Source organism: Lepidochelys olivacea (genome assembly GCF_965140295.1).
Source record: "Lepidochelys olivacea isolate rLepOli2 genome assembly, chromosome: 8".
NCBI classification, from domain to species: domain Eukaryota; kingdom Metazoa; phylum Chordata; order Testudines; family Cheloniidae; genus Lepidochelys; species Lepidochelys olivacea.
In genome coordinates this window covers 56,108,132-56,127,275 of record NC_140418.1, presented here as the reverse complement: position 1 = coordinate 56,127,275, position 19,144 = coordinate 56,108,132, and the positions used below count along the sequence as shown (strand labels likewise).

Below are 19,144 nucleotides of genomic sequence, written 5' to 3'. Positions count from 1 at the left end.
CACTTCCTTAAGACAATGATGCATTTTTTGGCTATGTGAGCATTAGACTGCAATAAGTATCACATTTTCTTTCATTCTTAAGAACAGAAATAAAATTGTCACCTGTATAGGTGCAGTGTTATAGCTGAGATTTTAAATGGACAAATTAACAGCATTCAGAGTCCTTCAACCTAGTACATATGCGCAAGGGAGCTGAGCTATGGCTGTCATGAAAATGCTATGAGTCAACTGAATTCTGTGCACATAGGCAACCATAATTTTAACAATTTTTTGCATGATACAATTTTTCTTGAAAAGCTTTTTTAGTTTAAACTTGTTTTTGCAGTGGAAAGTTCTAACCCACTAGCTAGAAGCAGTTATTTAAAACACATACCAAGTAATATGGAGCTCTGGGTTTGTTTTATTTTAATTTAAAAATAACTAAAGTTACAATGCCCCTCATTAGATTCCAGCGGACACCAGTTAGTAACTTGTAACAACATTAATAAAAGTTGGTGTCTCAGGCATTTTTACAGTTGTTTGTGTATTTTGGGTTCTGATGTTGCTCATCCTATTAAATGCCTCTACTTAGGCAGAATCACTTCTTGGTGGGTTCAACATTTCTAGTATCTAAAACATCTTTCATTTTGTTTGTATTTTGAAATAACTTAATCTATAGAACTCACTTTAATTCTGTTTTCTGTAACAGAAAACCCTTACCGGCAACTATCTTGTGACTGCCATGGCAGTATGCCTGGGAAGACAGCAGTAGAGCTTGGTCCTCTGTGGTAGGTACAGCACACAGCCTAACAAAAGTGAAAGCTTGTTCATAAAGCAGTAAGTTTATAGCTAGCAACTGAGATGGCCTTGGCAGCTGGTTATTTAATTGGAGAGCTGAGTAATAAAAAAAATGAGTTTCCCTAGTCATATTGGTAGACAGCAAGCAGTGAGTTTACTAAATAAACAATAGTGAACTAGTTTTCAGTTTCACATCCTGGACATATTAAAACAATTACACTGCACAGGAGAATCTGGCTGAGTAGCTTGATGTTTTGCGACCAGAGAACTAGTATATATTGAACTGTAATTGATAACTAACTTGGTGTGCCTTTACATAATATCAAATACCTATGCACTTCCAGTAGTATAAAATAACTTGAACTGTTAAATGGTAAACAGCAATGGTGTTTATCCTTGGTTTTTTGGATTGAAAGAATAGTTAAATTTAAATGTGAGCATTTCAGAACTAGATTATAGAAACAGAACTAATCCTTTGCACTAGCCCTGCTTTTACTGTTTCTAAATACTATTAGTACACCACCCTAATTTTGACAGTGCATCCCTGTGATATGGGTATCATTCCCATTTTACACGTGGGGAAATGAGATGAAGTGACTTTGCCCCAGTTGACACAGTAAGTCAGTGGCAGAACTGGGCTTAACACTCATAAGATCTTAACTTTCAAGCCATGACTCTGAACTGCCACTACCTAAAACAAAAATAATTTTAATAGTATCACAAACTATGTACCCTGTTAATATAAGTATAGTTCAGCAGCTACTCAGTTTGTGGAAACCACTTCTAAAGGAGCAAAGGCCTTTTGCTATAAATCAAAATACTTTGTCATACACCAGTCTCCTTATTTTTACTGGCATTCTATTGCACTGTCCAGGTCAGGGTCCCTCTTTAATACTGGATTCCTCAGAAGAATGCTGTTTGAAGCTGTTCAGCACGGCTTAGATGAGATTCAGCCACTTGTAAAGACACTAATCTGTGAAGCAGAATGTACAACTCTAAAACAGTTTTCAATCCATGGTCCTGCCAGCCAGAACAAACAAGGTGAGATAAAATGGCAAGTTGCTTACAAAAACTCATGGGATTTTTAAATGTCTAAAACCAATTGAAAATTTCTTGAGCAAAAGTAACTATAGCGGTGCATGTTAAAAGAAGATTAGGAACATGTTCCCTATCACAAAGCATGGGACAACAGTCTTGCCATATTATGGGGCTTTTGTCATACTCTTTAAACTTCTGCTGTTAAGGCTTGCTCGACACAGGGTGCTAGACTTGAACCAGTATGGAAAAATCCTACATTAAGTAAACCAGTGCTGACACAAGGTGCCACGCTGACAGTCCTGTAGTCCAATTTATTCACAAAACAGGCAGCAGTAGCAGAAGCTTCCCATATACTAGCCTTCGTACTGCAGCCCTGAGGGGGAAGTTCCTCCCCTTTGAGTGAGATGGGACTCTGCCCTTCATGCTCAGTCAATCCTGGACTTCTCTACAGGGACTGCCAAATGCGGGGGGTGATTGAGATGGCTGTCTACAGTGGGATACTATTCTAATAAGAACAGACTAGAGGCTACCAGTTCACTTCAGATAAATCACCATATAGTAATTTTACTTGAATATTGTCCTGTGCCAGATTCAAACTGATAATGTTTAGTGAAAGTTTCCATAACCTATTACCTATCCTTTTGCCTCTATCATTTTTACACCTTTTACTTTGTCTAGAAAGTTTGGGATTTTGCCCTTTCAAATTTTTGTGGATCCCTTTATAAGGTAGCAAAATAAAATCTATTTAAAATGTTTTGTCACACAACAGATTTAATTTTGACTTCTGTATTCTAGAAGAATGTGGCGTCTTTATTAAAACACCAGATACTGCAGCTGACTACTATGTGGTACAAGGTATGTGGTTCATCCATCACAACTGCATGTACACCCCTTGTGGTTTGTGCTAGCAGATAACCACAATCAATGAAGGAGGGATGGGGTGTTAAAGGTGGGGATAGAATGGTTTTTGTAACCTTGGCTTGTGATGGCCCCAACTTTTAAAGGTTTTTGTTTTTTTTAAATGAATATGCTCAGTGGTTCACCTCCAGTAAAGATTAATGAAACTTTAAAAATATTTGTCTTTCCCAGCAAATACTAGTTTGGGTAAAGATATAAGAGCCATTATTGCATGAAGTGCACTATGTACTTTTGCAAGTCTAGTTTATCTGTGCAGCCCTTGGCTCCTATGGAAGAAAGTTACAGAAAACTTTAAAATTATCTATTAAACTAGACTAGATTTTAGATCCCCTTCAGCTTTTAAGGAATGAGAGTTTTTTTCCCCCTAGAAGTGGTGTAGTTGTAGCTTTAGTTCAATCAGTCTAAGCCAGGAATGCTACCTAAAGAAAAGCAAGAGAGGCCTAAGGTGAGTTCCCCACAGGGGACTTAAATGTTAAGCATTGCATTGCAACACTTATCATTTCAGTACTCTACTGCTTAGTGAAAGCCACAGCTCAGAGTTGGGCACCAGTGCTCCTTCTACAATGCGGGGGAGAGTTAGGGATCCACAAAATCCAGCTCACAGAGCTGTCTAAGATAGCCACTACAAAATGCCAAGGAGAGGGGCGAGTCCTGAGCCCTGCTCCTCAGAGGGACTTACGTGCCTAACTCGGGACTGGAGGGTAGCACCTCCCTCCACTCAGGATTCACAGCCGTGAACCCTCTCCTGAAGTTTGCGAGAAAGGGCTTATGCACCTTTCTCGTGCACAGACTGGGTGGCATCATCACTAAGTGCTACAATAGCTCTAGTCAAATGTATATAATTTAGCCCTGTGCTAAGAGCACTCACCTACCATATTGGAGACCTAGTTTGATTGTCCCCTCCCACCGATGTCAAGAATAAACTTCAGCTCTGGTCTCCCCCTCCAAGGATAGTACCCTAACCACTGGGCTTTCTATTTCTCCTGTTGAAGCTGTTCCACTATATATAAATAAATATGTACTGGAGCATTCTGGAACATGGGTCTCCCGTGTACCTAGTGGATTACTCTGGCCCAATACATGTTAATTATATACAGTGGAACAGTTTCAACAGAAGAGAGATCTGCCTCAAAATACCCCCTGGCACGCTGGTTATGGTACTCTCCTGGGAGGCAGACCAGAGTTCAAATCTCTTCTTCATATCAGGGGGAAATTCTCCCACATCCCAGGTGAGGGCTCCAGCTATTGGGTTAAAGGTTATAAGTTGGCACCACTATCTTCGGTTTCTTTTGTGGGGCCTGATCCAGTAGGTGGCTTCTGAGAGCACCTGCCAGATAAGCAGGGGAATACTTAGTTAGAGGATCCCACTGGACTTAGACACCCAGCTGCCTGGACTGAAGCAACTGTGTGCATACTCAGTAGTTGATTTTTTGGGTGGCTACAGAGTTAGGCAGAGGTTGAGGAACTACATTTTGAATCTTGCCCCTAATGAGCATTTCTGTGTTTTAGGTAAAAGGAAAAGTAATGAAATGAGTAAAAACATAGTGAAAAGACAGAAGTCCGAAAGCAATGCTGAGCACCCTGCATTTTACTATAATATCCATAGACACAGTATCAAAGGAATGAACATGCCAAAGTAAGGATCACGTTCCAGTTTCTGATTTCCAACAAAATCTGTGTTGAAACCAACTAACCAGTAATAACTTTCTCTCTAATTTTTTCAGGTTAAACAAGTTCTTACAGTATCTGTCCCAAGCTGGGTATAGAGTAAGCCGAACCCATTTTGATCCCATGGGAGTTCGCACAAATGCACCTTTGGCACAGTTTAAATCTATCCTTGTGAAGTACAGCACACCCACGTACACTGGGGGGCAGGCAGAAGGCCCTGTCCAGTCCACTGAAGATGCCCAGGCAGGAGACAATGTCCAAGCTGCTGTAGATGACAAGTCAGGAGACATGGAGTTCACAGAAGATGGTAAATCAGGAAGCACTCTTTATGTTCACAAAAGACAGCTATCACGATAACTTTATTGCTGCTGAATGCAAATAATGTGTTAATTTGAGATTTGCAACTAAGCCCTACTCATGTAAACCAATCTACAGAACTGGTTTTGAAAGCTTGGGTTTCCAGTTATCTTAATGCGTGGGAGACATTTTAGAATTACACAGAAGAACTTGTAATTGATCACAATACATATGGTCAAGTTACAATTAGAGTGGAGAAAGAAACTGTTAGAGGGTATTGACTTTTATGCTCGTCTTTCTTTTAAACACTGGCATTTTGTGACTACCCCCAGCTCTTCGAAAAGCCTTATTCAAACTCCTAGTGCAATTTCCAGTACAGCGGATAAGCGATGGGGCCAAAAGTCTTAAGCATTTCCTTAAGTGTTGCTAGAGCATAACCGAAGTATGAAATCGGCCATCATGCCTGCTGCTTGATTGGTTAGAGTTTAGCAATAGGTCAAGTCTGTAAGACACCAAAAATGTTGCACTATAAAATGTGGTATTACATTTAAGCAAGCCAGAACATTTTAAATAGGTACAAGTATATCCTTAGGTAGCAAACTTAACTTTTACCTAAAAGCAAAGACCTAGAGGCAAGTGGATCAGGAATGAAATTAAACTTTTTGCTATTTGAATTTTTATTTTTAGCTCTACATAGCTATATATTTCAAGTGAATTAGCTACTTTGAACAAAACAACAATTACCTGCTGGTAATAAAGGAAAAATCTGGCAAGCTATTGGGGAGAGAGGACTGAGTGGCAAAGAGTTAATTCACCAGGATTTAACTCATCCTGCATTTAAATGGTCACCAATACTATTTGATGATTAAGTCAATACATCTGCACTCTAGTCAGTTATCTAATTTAACCTGCTTGTGAGATTCCTTTTACAAGTCAATGATTAAATTTGTACATAAACAGGTTATTTTCACTATTAGAACCATCTCTTGTGATATAGGTTGAAAAAACACATTTAATAAATAGTCACTCCTTTTTAAAAAGTTAATATGTAATTACTTCAGCCATAAAATCACACAGTTCATTTTTGTGTGGGTTTTTCCAACTGTTAGAACGAAGAGTTTGGTTCAAGACTTCTGTCATTCGCTAGTTCTGATCTAGGAACAACTGTCTTATACTGCTTTTAAAACAGGATCTTCCATACAGCAAGGGTAATAATTTTAGATTCAGGCTTAGTCTATGAAGTTTTGGCAACATAGCTATATATCGGCAAGGAGATTGAGGGGAAAAAAATCAGACCCCCTAAAAACCAACATAAGTGTGCCAAAAGAAACTCCCCCCATGCAGCCAGAAGAGAGTTTCTGACGGCTTAGCTAATGTCATTTCCCTGGTGGCTTAGCTGTACCAGCAGAACTCTTCCTGTCATGTCAGTTTATGCTATATCTCCAATAGGGGGTTCTGCCAGCATAGTTATGCCAGTAAAGCATAAGTAGTATAGATACACTTTCAGATACAGGTTTTAACAGCCGCTACGGCCCCCTCCTCTCACAGAACCACTCTATCACTTCCTTCTCAGCCATTCTGTGCCACTCAATTCTACAAGATAGGGTATTTGTGATACATAGCACTTTCAGGCGTTGCCAAGCTGTAAGACTAGTCATGTAACTCTTTGACTTATAGAAGAAAAATCTTCTTTCAGAAATCCACAAAATAAACACTAGTGGTGTGAAGTTTAGCATAAAGTACATGAACTAGTCTAATAGGACTGGGAACACAGAAGGAGTGAATAATGCATGGCTTACTGCTGCTGGAGAAAAAGCAAGTTCAGTGTAGGCACCAGAGAAATCTTCCACAAAGTACCCACTTACTTCATGCTAAAGTTCACACAAAATTTTTCTTTTTTTATAAGAAAAAGAAAATTCCATTAAAAGTGACATGGGGTCTGTACAGCAGCTGTAGAACCTGGAATTACTTAGCTCAATTTTTTTTTTTAAGTTGACAAGGTTTCAAATTGAGTGTCCTTTTAACTAAATACTGGCCTTATTGGAGCTTTCAGATCTCATTCTTGTTTTTAATCTCTATTGCTGTGGAAGAGTCTCACACCAACAGAGCAACTTGACTATACAGTGAAACTGACAAACCAGGAAGTTGTCAAATGCAAAGCAAACAAACTGGCAAAATAATAAAAGTTTCTAATCTTTCAGTTAAAGAAATCCAACACCACTGAATTGAAACCAATTTCAGACAGAAATATGATTTTAAAGTTGACTAACTAACTGCAAAGATTAGGAGAACAGGTTGTGTATACCTCTATCTTAACACTCAATATCCAAATCTTGTTGGTGAGGCAAATCTGGCATGTAGTCAACTAGCTCCTTAATGCATAAACTTTAGTTTAACTTGCCAAGGTTCAGCAAGTCTCAGAAGTACAAATTAGCTTTCAGTTGTATGTATTCATGGAAAAGTAATACAGCAAAACACAAAATGTCCAGTAAGTTCTTAGAGTGTATTGGGGCAACTTTTTGTTTAAGAAGGTGGATTTTCGACTTGATTCTAACAGGGAGGAACTAGTTGCAAATCTGAAGATCGAAGGCAATGGGGTGAATGTGATCACAAAATGATAGACTTCATGTTTCTAAGGAAAAGAATGAGTGAGAACAGCAGAATATGGGCAATGGACTTCAAAAAAAGCATACTTCGACAATATTTCTCTGTTAGTATGGAACTCTTCCAAATTCAGAGAGCTGGTAAGTAAGAAAATCTAAGGGAAAAAAGTTTTAGAAAGCTGGCAGTTTCTCAAAGAGACAAGATTAAAGGCACAACAGCAAATTATCCTTATGCTATAGGAAAAATAGTAAGAAGTCAATATGGCTCCATCAGAATCAGAAAATCAAAAAGGAATCCTACAAAAAGTGGAAACATGAATGGAAAATGAATACAAAAGACCTGTACAAACATGTAGGACAAAATGAGTTACACCTAGCAAAAAACATAAAAGGCAATAAAAAGAGGTTTTCTACATACATGAGCAAGAGAAAGACCAAGGAAAGTGTGGGTCCTCTACTTAAGGATGGAAAACTAATAACTGACAGCATCAAGAAGGCTGCGGTGTTGAATACATATTTTGCCCCAGTCTTTACTAAAAAGGTAATTTGTGATCCAATACTTAACACAATATTAACATAGGGGAAGAAACCCAAGCCAAACTAGGGAAAGAACAGGTTAAAGAATAAGGTCATGTCTACACTAGTGAGCTTAGAAGCACAGCTGTACCAGTCTTACAGTGGCACAGCTGAGCGACACCCATGAGCAACATAAATTTTGCTGACAGAAGTGATAGTGTAGACTTGGTTTAAGTTAAAATGTATTCAAGTTGGCAAGACCTTATGAAATTCACACCAGAGCATTTGAAGTAGCTGAAGCAATCACAGAACCATTAGCAATTATCTTTGAAAACTTATGGAGGATGTGTGCGGTCCCAGAGGACGAGAGAAGGAGAAACATAGTACCTATCTTTAAACAAGGGAACAAAGAGGACATGGGAAACCATAGACCAGTCAATCTAATGGTGATACCTGGAACAAATTATGAATCAATTTGTAAGCTCCTAGAGAATAACAGGGTTCTAAATATATGCTAATACTGGATTTGTCAAGGACAAATCATACAAAACTAATTTCTTTCTTTGATAAGGTTACTGGTCTAGTAGATGGGGGAAAACTGTAGACAGGATATCTTGATTTTAGTAAGGCATGTGACACAGTCCCACATGACATTCTCTTAAGCAAACTAGGGAAATGTTGTCTACATGAAATTACTGTAAGGTGGGTTGTAGCGAGGAGGTGCAACTCCTGATCTGTCAGAAGGGGAAAGACCTGAGATTGCCCCCTGCTGGGCAGAACCAGACCACCTGCAGCCACCTCACCGGAAGCAGAGGGGCAGGACAGGAAGCTGGACTATAAAAGGCCAGCCTCCTAGCTCAGTAGAGGGAGAGTTGCCAGAAGAGCAAGACATCTCTTCCTTGCTGCTAGGGCCTGGAGCTGAAGGAGATGGCTGCCTGACCAGAGGAGTTACCTGAATTACCGGAGACCAGCAACACCTACGAACTGTCGGGGCTGCCACTGGCAGTTTACCCTGGAGAGACTGAGGACAACCCCAGAACCCAGGTGTCCCAAACTGGGGTGGGTAGGAAGGAGTCCAGGAACACCGAATAGGGTTCAGCTGTGGAATTACTGTGAACTGGCCATGATGTTGCAGGAAGATCCCTGCTGACGTAGTGACAAACTACCCCGCCACTAACAGGGCCCTGGGCTGGAACACAGTGGAGTGGGAGGGCCTGCATCTCCATAGCCCGGGTACCCCATCTGTTGAAGGTGGCCACCTCCCCACTAGAGGCCAGGAGGCCTGAATTTGTCTGGCGCCCGCCAAAGCTAGGGCACCAGGCACACTTGCTATCGCTCCCAGATGAGAACTAATTCCCCACCCTGAACTGCTGGACTGTATTGCACAGACTCAGCCTGAGCTATAAACTGAATTGCCCTGAAAGAGAGACTTGGGGGGGAGAGACTAATTAAGGCCTGGGCTGATTGTCAGCCAGGCCTGCTAACTGCCCTGACTAAGGGACTGCACAGAGGGACTAACTGCTACTTGGATTAATCACGAGGTGGACTCACTAGCTGGGAGCTGCACCCTGCTTGAGAAAAATCGAGGCAGCACAGCCTCCCGCCCTGTCAGAAGGGGGGAGATGCACGCCCCTTTTTACATGGAGATGCACAACTAGTTGAAAGATCGTACTCACAAAGTAGTTACCAGTAGTTTGCTGTCATACTGGGGAGGACATATCTAATGGGGTCCCAAAGGGTCTGTCCCTGAGTCTGGTCTCATTGAGTATTTTCATTAATAACTTGGATAAATACGGGGGGAGTATGCTTATAGAATCTGCAGATGACACCAAGCTACAAGGGGTTGCTAGCACTTTGGAGGGCAGGATTAGAATTCAAAATGACCTTGTTAAATTGGAGAACTGGTCTGAAATCAACAAGATGAAATTCAATACACTTTGGAAGGAAAAATCAAGTGCACAAATACAAAATGGAGAATAACCAGATAGGCAGTAGTACTGCAGAAAAGAATCTGGACCATCCCCGATGTGGTCCCAGCACAGATACCTACCAAAAATCAAACTTTTATTGTTCGTATAGATAATTTAAAAACAAACACCTAAACAACATGGAATGTATGTTGGAGGACAGCTGAAAGCACAAAGCATCTGCAAACCATTATATCCCACAAATTGTGACACCTTTCTTCTCATCAAAATAGCCCCAGACATTTCTTGACCCTAAACAGTGGGAGGAAAGAGAAATCCTAATTATGTTTTTCTATGAAGGGCATAAGGAGAGGGAGATATTTTATATTCTGTATAATCATGGCTTGATGTTTGATCCAGCCCTAAGTTGTGTTATAACGAAGGGCTGAGGTTTAGAGTGCACAATATAGTTTCATCTTAGACTTTATCAAATACCACTTTTCTGGTAAGTGAATAAAACTACTTATCTTACAATACATTTATCCTCAAATATAGTTGCAGTTGTAAAACTTAGGAAAACTTGACACTGCATATTTTTATAAAAGTTCAACCCCAATGCTATGATCCTACTCCACATATTCCAAGTCTTCTGTCTCCATTTATGTTGGGAAGGTCATTAGCACACACGTAAATCACCATGCATAAAAACTGATTTTGCTGGGGTTCCCAAGTAGGGCATACCAAACCAAACGTCATCTTTTCATATCACTGTTTGAATGATAATTATTTTGTGTCCCACCCAACAGAATAACTTGTTATACATGCCATGGCAGCTATTGAAAAAGTTTGACATTACCTAGTGTTATCACGCATGTACATCCCATGCTAAGGCCCTGATCCAAAACCCACTGAAGTAAATGGGAATTTTTCAACTGATTTCAATGGACTTTAAATGAGGCCTTACAAGTTTGCGGCGGAAACTGAGGCACCAGATTCCACTGTGTGGTGTTGGCACGTGTATCCCGAAAGCAGATGCATCTCCCAGCCCTCTGTCTAGAAAACTGCACATAATAGTGGTGTTAGACAGTGCTAGATTGTACAATGCAAATGGTTTCTTTTGTAGACTGAAACAGGAAGTGATTGAATTTACAGTATTGTGTTCACAGCATTTTTGCTTTATTATGACAAATGTGAGATGTTAGGTAGGACTTGAATTTCAGATATTATAACTGTTCAATTTACCATACCTAACAAGCACAAGGTACCAAAAATGAAGATCTAGCTAAACAGGAAGGCAGTATGAAAGTTGTTTTGAAAAGTAAAATTGTTTATAGCACTAAAAAGGTCACAGTGCATCAATGGTATAATCAAACACCTACATAATATATATTTTTAAAGAACATAAATATTTAGTAAATTCACTATGACATGAAAATAAGTTTCACATTCTTCCACACTTTTTTAAACTGTGGACAAAAAAAAGACATTCTCTAGACAGAAACAGCTCAGCTTCACAAATACTCCTTTGCTCCTTAAACATTCTTAGATATCACACACAGAATTTGCCATTCTGCTGCAGCTAACCTAGAAGTTTCTCCATAAAATCTAAGTATCACAAAAACAGGATTATATTTAGTGGACATGCACTAGTAATCTATACAATTGAACATTACACCAAGTAATACTGAATAAAACAACATTTGAAAATAAATCCTCGCCCTCCAATATGCTTGGTGACTGGAAATGTCAGTTTCATGGCACAGATTACAAAAAGAGTAGTAAAAACATTTTAGATAACAAAAAGAAATATTAAAAGTTATTCAAGAAGCCTATGAATTTTTCATATAGAGATGAAACTGACCCACAACAGCTGTCAAAATGGACATATATTTACAAATGTTAGACTTGAATGACAAGGAGTAGTGGAAAGCTTGTTCCTTTCCAACAGAAACCTAGGGATTTGAAAGTGTACAAATCGCATATACTTTAGAAACTCATCCATCTTAACTGTGAGCAAGATAAGAAGGGAGAAGACAAAGTGTAATATTCCTCACCTGCTTTAAGGGTCTTTTCACTTTCAGCTTCTAAACTAGAGACAGGAAGGCTGTACTGATAAAACCTTAGAGCAAAGTGAACATCACTGTGCTATTTCCCTAACATTGTGTATTCTCTTTAGCTGCAGCAAAGCATCACCACTAGGTGAAGGCAGGGTTCACCCCAGAAAAAAAAAAACCCACCTGTTTATCATGCACATGAAAGGTAAATGCAAAACATCACACAGCAGCCAACCGCCAAGTTTAAAAAAAAATAAACCTACTGTAAGACACTAAATGGTAAACCTGTCAAGTACTAACACATTTTCTTCCAAAGTGCTAAGCCATATTTGTTAAAGCTTTGGCTAAAACAGAATACTTAGAAGAGTTTGTAGTTGAAGCAGTTCTTTCCCTCAGTGATGAACTACAGTTATAGCTCACAACTGGTGTGGATAGAGTGCTATAAAATAAGATAGTCTCGCTGCAACACAATGCCATCATGCTGGAATTTTAAAAGGGGATTTTTGTTGCAAAATTGTATTTCCAAGGAAGAGAATCCTTTAGAGCAAAGTCTATGATAATTTCCACGATAAAGTCTGCCATTACACTGGATATACCAGGACTTTAGAATTGTCTGAGAAGATTTTGTACAATAAAATGTTATCTGCCAAGCACATGTGCACAGGATAATTCTGCAACAGGAGTCAAAGACCAGAAATTAGAGAGTGCACAGGGACTGCCCGGGGGGGGCGGGGAGAGAAGGTTTCCTTTTTTAATATAATTTTTTTCTGATACTGAAATCTAGCAGGTAGCAAGATTTTTTTAAAGTGTCAGAACTTTTTCCCTTAATCCTTCATCTTTGTCTACTGAAAACTTACCTGGACTATTACCAATAATCCAAGTCTTTCAAGGAATCAGATTACTACTGTAAATACCTTGGAGCCAAAATGGTATGCTGTTATCGGAATTGAGTTCTTCAATGTCTTTTACAGTGACAGTAGTTAGCAAATCACCACCATTACCATACCCCCACAACATCTGCTACTATTGACTACTACCATTGACTACTTTAGACCCTCGATATTTCACCTAAGGGCTGGTATAATTGTGTCAAGCATATTAGCAGACCAACAGCTTTTCCTGGACTAAGTTAAGACATTCCATGCTGGAACCTTTGCTTGATCTGATACCAAACTGGGAATAAAAAAAAGCATATCTTTGATAACAATGGAATGCACTGGAGAAGGTTATTCAGTCCCCTGGGGAAAAAATTAAATTAAAAATAAAACCCAGAATACCATCTAATTATAATAAGAAGTATGCTCTGTGAGTAGTCTGAAGACATCCCAAGTACTGTCCATGAAGATGACGGTGGTGTCTCCTTAATATTAAAGAAATCACAGCTATAAAAATTAGAGTCCTCTCTCCAAACCTTCTCGCAAAGCCTATTTATGTTCCTTTGTTGGTGCATAGTAGAGTTCCATGGGTTTGTTCACTTTCCAGTATTTCTCACTGACCAGCTCCAAGGAAAAGGAACCATTTAATACCTAAAGGAGGAGAAAAAACCAACAGTTCCTAAAATATATTTTCCATCATCTCGCTATGAACTTCTGATGCTCCTGTCACTACTATCTGGTCACTGTGAAAACCCTGCAGTAGACTTAGAGAGGAACATTTACAGAACAGAAGCCTCCTGTGGTTCTGGCTGCAGTTAATAGATATTTCCTGTAGTGCCTGTCATTAAATATGTTATCAGTGTTTCTGGTTGCTTATCTGCGCATAATCCAGTGACTAGCACCTCAATTCTAATACTCGCTAGTTCCTAGCAATACAGATTAGATCTTAACTATACTGATCACCACCCTTTCATTTATTATGCTTTGGTGGGGGGGGGGCAGGGGCGGTATTTCTATCCCACCCCTACCCAGTAGCATCAACCAATGTGCTAGTTACTTTCCAAACACAAGAAATCATGATCTCTTCTCGTAAGATCTTGCATGTTAACAAGAAAAACAAATAGACAAGGACAGGGGCAAGGAGAATCAACAAGCAGCAAGGTAATCAGCGGATGACTATGTCATCACGATATATCCAAACTGTTACTGGAACAATGAGTTTTTGGTGTGTTGGATGTACGGTGGTGAGTTTTTAGAAGAAGCAGACAAATGATGTGTAGAGGTTGGCATCACTGATGAATAGGGAAGCCTGCATGATGTGCAGAGCAACACAGGTGGATAAGTAAGGAGGGAAAGAACTATGCAGGAACTTGAAAGCAAAGAAATAAGCTCAAAATTTCACTTTAAATTTATGCACCAAGACCTGAGGTCAGGTCTCAGCTTCCCTACCAACAGGAATTTAAAATAGCTAGTGATACTGAGTATTCATCTAGCTAATGACTGTATTGTCCAGTGTCAGATGCCAGTGATTTTGACTGAATTTCTGTGGATTGTGTTCATTTAATATTTGCCTGTCTGAAATACTACTTAGGTGTGAATTTGACTTTATACAAATAGATGTGCCTCCTACTGATAAAAAGGCAGACTGAACTTGCCTAGGAAGTGCTACCACCCTTTGGCAATGAAGGACATTCTCAATAAGCAAGTCCTCAAATCAAAGTACCACTTTTTTCCTCCTAAATTTTTACATGTAAAATAAAGAGCCAGATCTTCAGCTTGCATAAATTAGTAAAATCCCAGTGATGTCAATGGAGCCACACCATTTACCCTAGGTCAGGGGATTGTGCCCAGAGCATCCACACATTTACATGCCACTCCTTTTCTACTATCAATGCTTTTGCTGTATGTAATGGCCACAGAACAGACTTTTGCCTTAACCATCACAGCGAATAACGCTCGTGCTATGCTTGCTTTTAAAAATGGATTATGAATACAATCCATAGACCAATTTATAGAAGGAATCCAAACAGGATAACAAATCCACTGTGCCTTCAAGTTGTAGTATTATTGGGTCTAAACATTTCTAAATTAGACAGAGTATCAACCAGATCAACTACTCACAGTGTACTGGCCATTGGCCGTAGCAATGTAAATTGTATACTGCTTCTCACTGGCTGTGTCAAGATTCATCTGGTTTGACTCTCCTTTGCTCCGAAGTTCCTCCAAAGCCAACCTCACAGCTAGGTACTTAGACAAGTGATCAACTGTGGCATTGCCCGAGGTCTTTATATACCTGCAACAGTATCAACAAAGACAACCAAACATATTTGAATCACTTGTGCAGAAAAAGGCACTAGATAAGCTGCATATGTAAAAGTAAACAAACTTGTATGTAAAGAGTACAGTGTGCCTCAGTGTTTTGACTCAAGATACAAAAGAAGCAATTTACTGAACAAGAAAAGAAGTCCTCACACCTCTCTCAACTTCCTCTTCCACAGGTTCCCACTCTATTTGTGGATAGGAAATACTACTACTTTGTCATCTGCCTGAATTAACTGATCGTGCGACATTTAAAAAAAAATTCACGACTGCTCAAATCCTCTGAACACAGATGTGTGACATCAACTCAGTGGACAAGAATTGGATACTTGGCATGCTCTGTGACCTCTTTCCTTGCTCTAGCTACTCTTCATTGACTCCTCATTCTCTGGAAATCTAAACCAAAGAGTGAGATTTTCAAAAGTGCCGAATGCCCTAGGATGTTGTACTTCTAGAACCCATGAGAAAGCTCTCGTGCTGAAGAGGAATAAGAAAGAAGGTTCCAGATATTTCAGGAAATTCTAGAAAAAAAATACAAACCTGCATACTGCAGATTTCAGAACTTATGAGCATGGATCTGGACTGGATTACACAGACTTTAGAAAAAAGAAAAGGAGGACTTGTGGCACCTTAGAGACTAACCAATTTATTAGAGCATGAGCTTTCGTGAGCTACAGCTCACTTCATCGGATGCATACTGTGGAAACTGCAGAAGACATTGTATATACACAAAAAGAAAAGGAGGACTTGTGGCACCTTAGAGACTAACCAATTTATTAGAGCATAAGCTTTCGTGAGCTACAGCTTACTTCATCGGAAAGCTTATGCTCAAATAAATTTGTTAGTCTCTAAGGTGCCACAAGTCCTCCTTTTCTTTTTGTGTATATACAATGTCTTCTGCAGTTTCCACAGTATGCATCCGATGAAGTGAGCTGTAGCTCACGAAAGCTCATGCTCTAATAAATTGGTTAGTCTCTAAGGTGCCACAAGTCCTCCTTTTCTTTTTGCGAATACAGACTAACACGGCTGCTACTCTGAAACAGACTTTAGAGTGAGATTCACTTTTAATAGGACTTGTGCGCCTGAGCCACTTTTGAAAAATTTCACTCTTCTTTCCCAATTTCCAAAGACAAAGGAATTCACATGTTGATCCATTCAGTCACACTCTAACACATACATAAGGCTTATTTTTATATACATATTTTCAAAAGGAGTGAGATGGGACTGGAATCTAAAATCATCTGTGGTCTTAAAATGCAGTCAACCAAGCATACCACACCAAGAATAGTGGTGTGTTCTTAACTTTTAGGAACTTTTTCTACAATCAAAGCGTTAAAACAGACTATAATACTATAAAATATGAACAAAAATAAATGGCTACCCTATTTAGGACGGTGAAAGTGCATTCAGTTCAACAGGACAAGATGTAACTAGAGAAGAAATGTCTACATTTGATTTCAAAAAGCCTCAAGAAACAACAGATTAAGTAAAAAGAAAAGGAGTACTTTTGGCACCTTAGAGACTAACCAATTTATTTGAGCATAAGCTTTCGCGAGTTACAGCTCACTTCATCGGATGCATACTGTGGAAAGTGTAGATTTTTTATATACACACAAAGCATGAAAAAATACCTCCTCCCACCCCACTCTCCTGCTGCTAATAGCTTATCTAAAGTGACCACTCTCCTTACAATGTGTATGATAATCAAGGTGGGCCATTTCCAGCACAAATCCAGGGTTTAACAAGAACGTCTGGAGGGGGGTGGGGTAGGAAAAAACAAGGGGAAATAGGTTACCTTGCGTAATCACTTAGCCACTCCCAGTCTCTATTCAAGCCTAAGTTAATTGTACCAAATTTGCAAATGAATTCCAATTCAACAGTTTCTCGCTGGAGTCTGGATTTGAAGTTTTTTTGTTGTAATATCACAACTTTCATGTCTGTAATCGCATGACCAGAGAGATTGAAGTGTTCTCCGACTGGTTTATGAATGTTATAATTCTTGACATCTGATTTGTGTCCATTTATTCTTTTACGTAGAGACTGTCCAGTTTGACCAATGTACATGGCAGAGGGGCATTGCTGGCACATGATGGCATATATCACATTGGTGGATGTGCAGGTGAACGAGCCTCTGATAGTGTGGCTGATGTTATTAGGCCCTGTGATGGTGTCCCCTGAATAGATATGTTGGCACAGTTGGCAACAGGCTTTGTTGCAAGGATAGGTTCCTGGGTTAGTGGTTCTGTTGTGTGGTATGTGGTTGCTGGTGAGTATTTGCTTCAGTATTTGCTCCTCAGGCCCTACGCTACCAGCACTCCCAGCTACCTTCGAGACACCACTGACTTCCTGAGGAAACGACAATCCTTCGGTGATCTTCCTGATAACACCATCCTGGCCATTATGGATGTAGAAGCCCTCTACACCAACATTCCACACAATGATGGACTACAAGCCGTCAAGAACACTATCCCCGATAATGCCACGGCTAACCTGGTGGCTGAACTTTGTGACTTTGTCCTTACCCATAACTATTTTACATTTGGGGACAATGTATACCTTCAGATCAGTGGCACTGCTATGGGTACCCGCATGGCCCCACAGTATGCCAACATTTTTATGGCTGACTTAGAACAAAGCTTCCTCAGCTCTCGTCCCCTAACGCCCCTACTCTACTTGCGCTATATTGATGACATCATCATCTGGACCCATGGAAAAGAAGCCCTTGAGGAATTCCACCATGGATTTCAACAATTTCCATCCCACCATCAACCTCAGCCTGGTCCAGTCCACACAAGAGATACACTTCCTGGACACTACAGTGCTAATAAACGATGGTCACATAAACACCCTATACCGGAAACCTACTGACCACTATTCCTACCTACATGCCTCCAGCTTTCACCCTGACCACACCACACGATCCATCGTCTACAGCCAAGCTCTGCGATACAACCGCATTTGCTCCAACCCCTCAGACAGAGACAAACACCTACAAGAGCTCTATCAAGCATTCTTACAACTACAATACCCACCTGCGGAAGTGAAGAAACAGATTGATAGAGCCACAAGAGTCCTCAGAAGTCTCCTACTACAGGACAGGCCTAACAAAGAAAATAACAGGACGCCCCCCCCCCCCCCCAGACGTTCTTGTTAAACCCTGGATTTGTGCTGGAAATGGCCCACCTTGATTATCATACACATTATAAGGAGAGTGGTCACTTTAGATAAGCTATTACCAGCAGGAGAGTGGGTTTGTGTGGGGGGGGGGGGGGTGAGAAAATCAAGTTGGGCCATTTCCAGCACAAATCCAGGTTATCATACACATTGTAAGGAGAGTGATCACTTTAGGTAAGCTATTAGCAGCAGGAGAGTGGGGTGGGAGGAGGTATTTTTTCATGCTTTGTGTGTACATAAAAAGATCTTCTACACTTTCCACAGTATGCATCCGATGAAGTGAGCTGTAGCTCACGAAAGCTTATGCTCAAATAAATTGGTTAGTGTCTAAGGTGCCACAAGTACTCCTTTTCTTTTTGCGAATACAGACTAACACGGCTGTTACTCTGAAACAGATTAAGTAGCACTAAGACAATTATTAAAAGATGTTGAAGATACTTACCTGGTCTGTGCACTGTCATCATTCTCCATGAGTGTAGGATGGGGCCTGAAGACTAATTCTATTTCACTAGCACCGTCCATTACTGGGTCTATTGCCACAGTTGTATTGTTATTGTCCAATTCTAGCCCAGAATCATCTGATGTTTTGGTTCTTTTGTTACTAGGCCCTGCTTCCTGATTGCTGTGTGTTGAAGCATTGCTACAGTGTGAACTGTCACCATTATCCTCTGCTCCACTGCCATTCTCAATCTGTTGTTTCTTGCCTCGTTGTAGCCTGTTTAAAGATATATGTAAATAAAAGTGATCTCCGCAGCAGCCAATCAGAATTCAGAATTAATCAAATTTCTTTAAATTTTCCCACGCTGGCTCACACAGTATCTCTCAAACAATTTTTTTTCAATTGTCTATCAATCAATCACACACAAAGGGTGTTATAGTAACCATATTTCTAGACACCAACATTTCATATTGATTATCAGTTATAAGTTCAACAACAATGAATTTTTGTAACGTTCTTTTCCATAGAGCAACTATGCTTAAATATTTTGTTCTGATAC

The 19,144-nt window shown here is 39.9% G+C and overlaps 2 protein-coding genes across 8 annotated transcripts in view; one reads left to right on the top strand and one right to left on the bottom strand.

Moving 5' to 3' along the window:
* The window catches only part of TRMT1L (tRNA methyltransferase 1L), a 63,210-nt gene extending 44,339 nt beyond the window's left edge, over positions 1-18,871 (top strand). The window contains exons 12-17 of one of the 6 annotated variants that reach the window (XM_084636826.1): positions 689-767; positions 1,652-1,818; positions 2,611-2,670; positions 4,243-4,369; positions 4,458-4,708; positions 18,752-18,871. In XM_084636826.1, coding sequence (XP_084492952.1) covers positions 689-767; positions 1,652-1,818; positions 2,611-2,670; positions 4,243-4,369; positions 4,458-4,708; positions 18,752-18,765 — 698 coding nt within the window. In that variant the 3' untranslated portion in view covers positions 18,766-18,871. The other 5 variants (XM_084636822.1, XM_084636825.1, XM_084636824.1 and 2 more) reach the window with 5 other exon arrangements.
* Positions 10,879-19,144, bottom strand: part of RNF2 (ring finger protein 2) — a 53,494-nt gene continuing 45,228 nt past the window's right edge. For both annotated transcript variants that reach the window (XM_084636829.1, XM_084636830.1), the window contains exons 5-7: positions 18,589-18,861; positions 14,775-14,946; positions 10,879-13,304 (exon numbers count right to left, since the gene is read on the bottom strand). In XM_084636829.1, the coding sequence (XP_084492955.1) occupies positions 13,203-13,304; positions 14,775-14,946; positions 18,589-18,861 (547 nt within the window). In that variant the 3' untranslated portion in view covers positions 10,879-13,202. The remainder of the gene's footprint in view (positions 13,305-14,774; positions 14,947-18,588; positions 18,862-19,144) is intronic.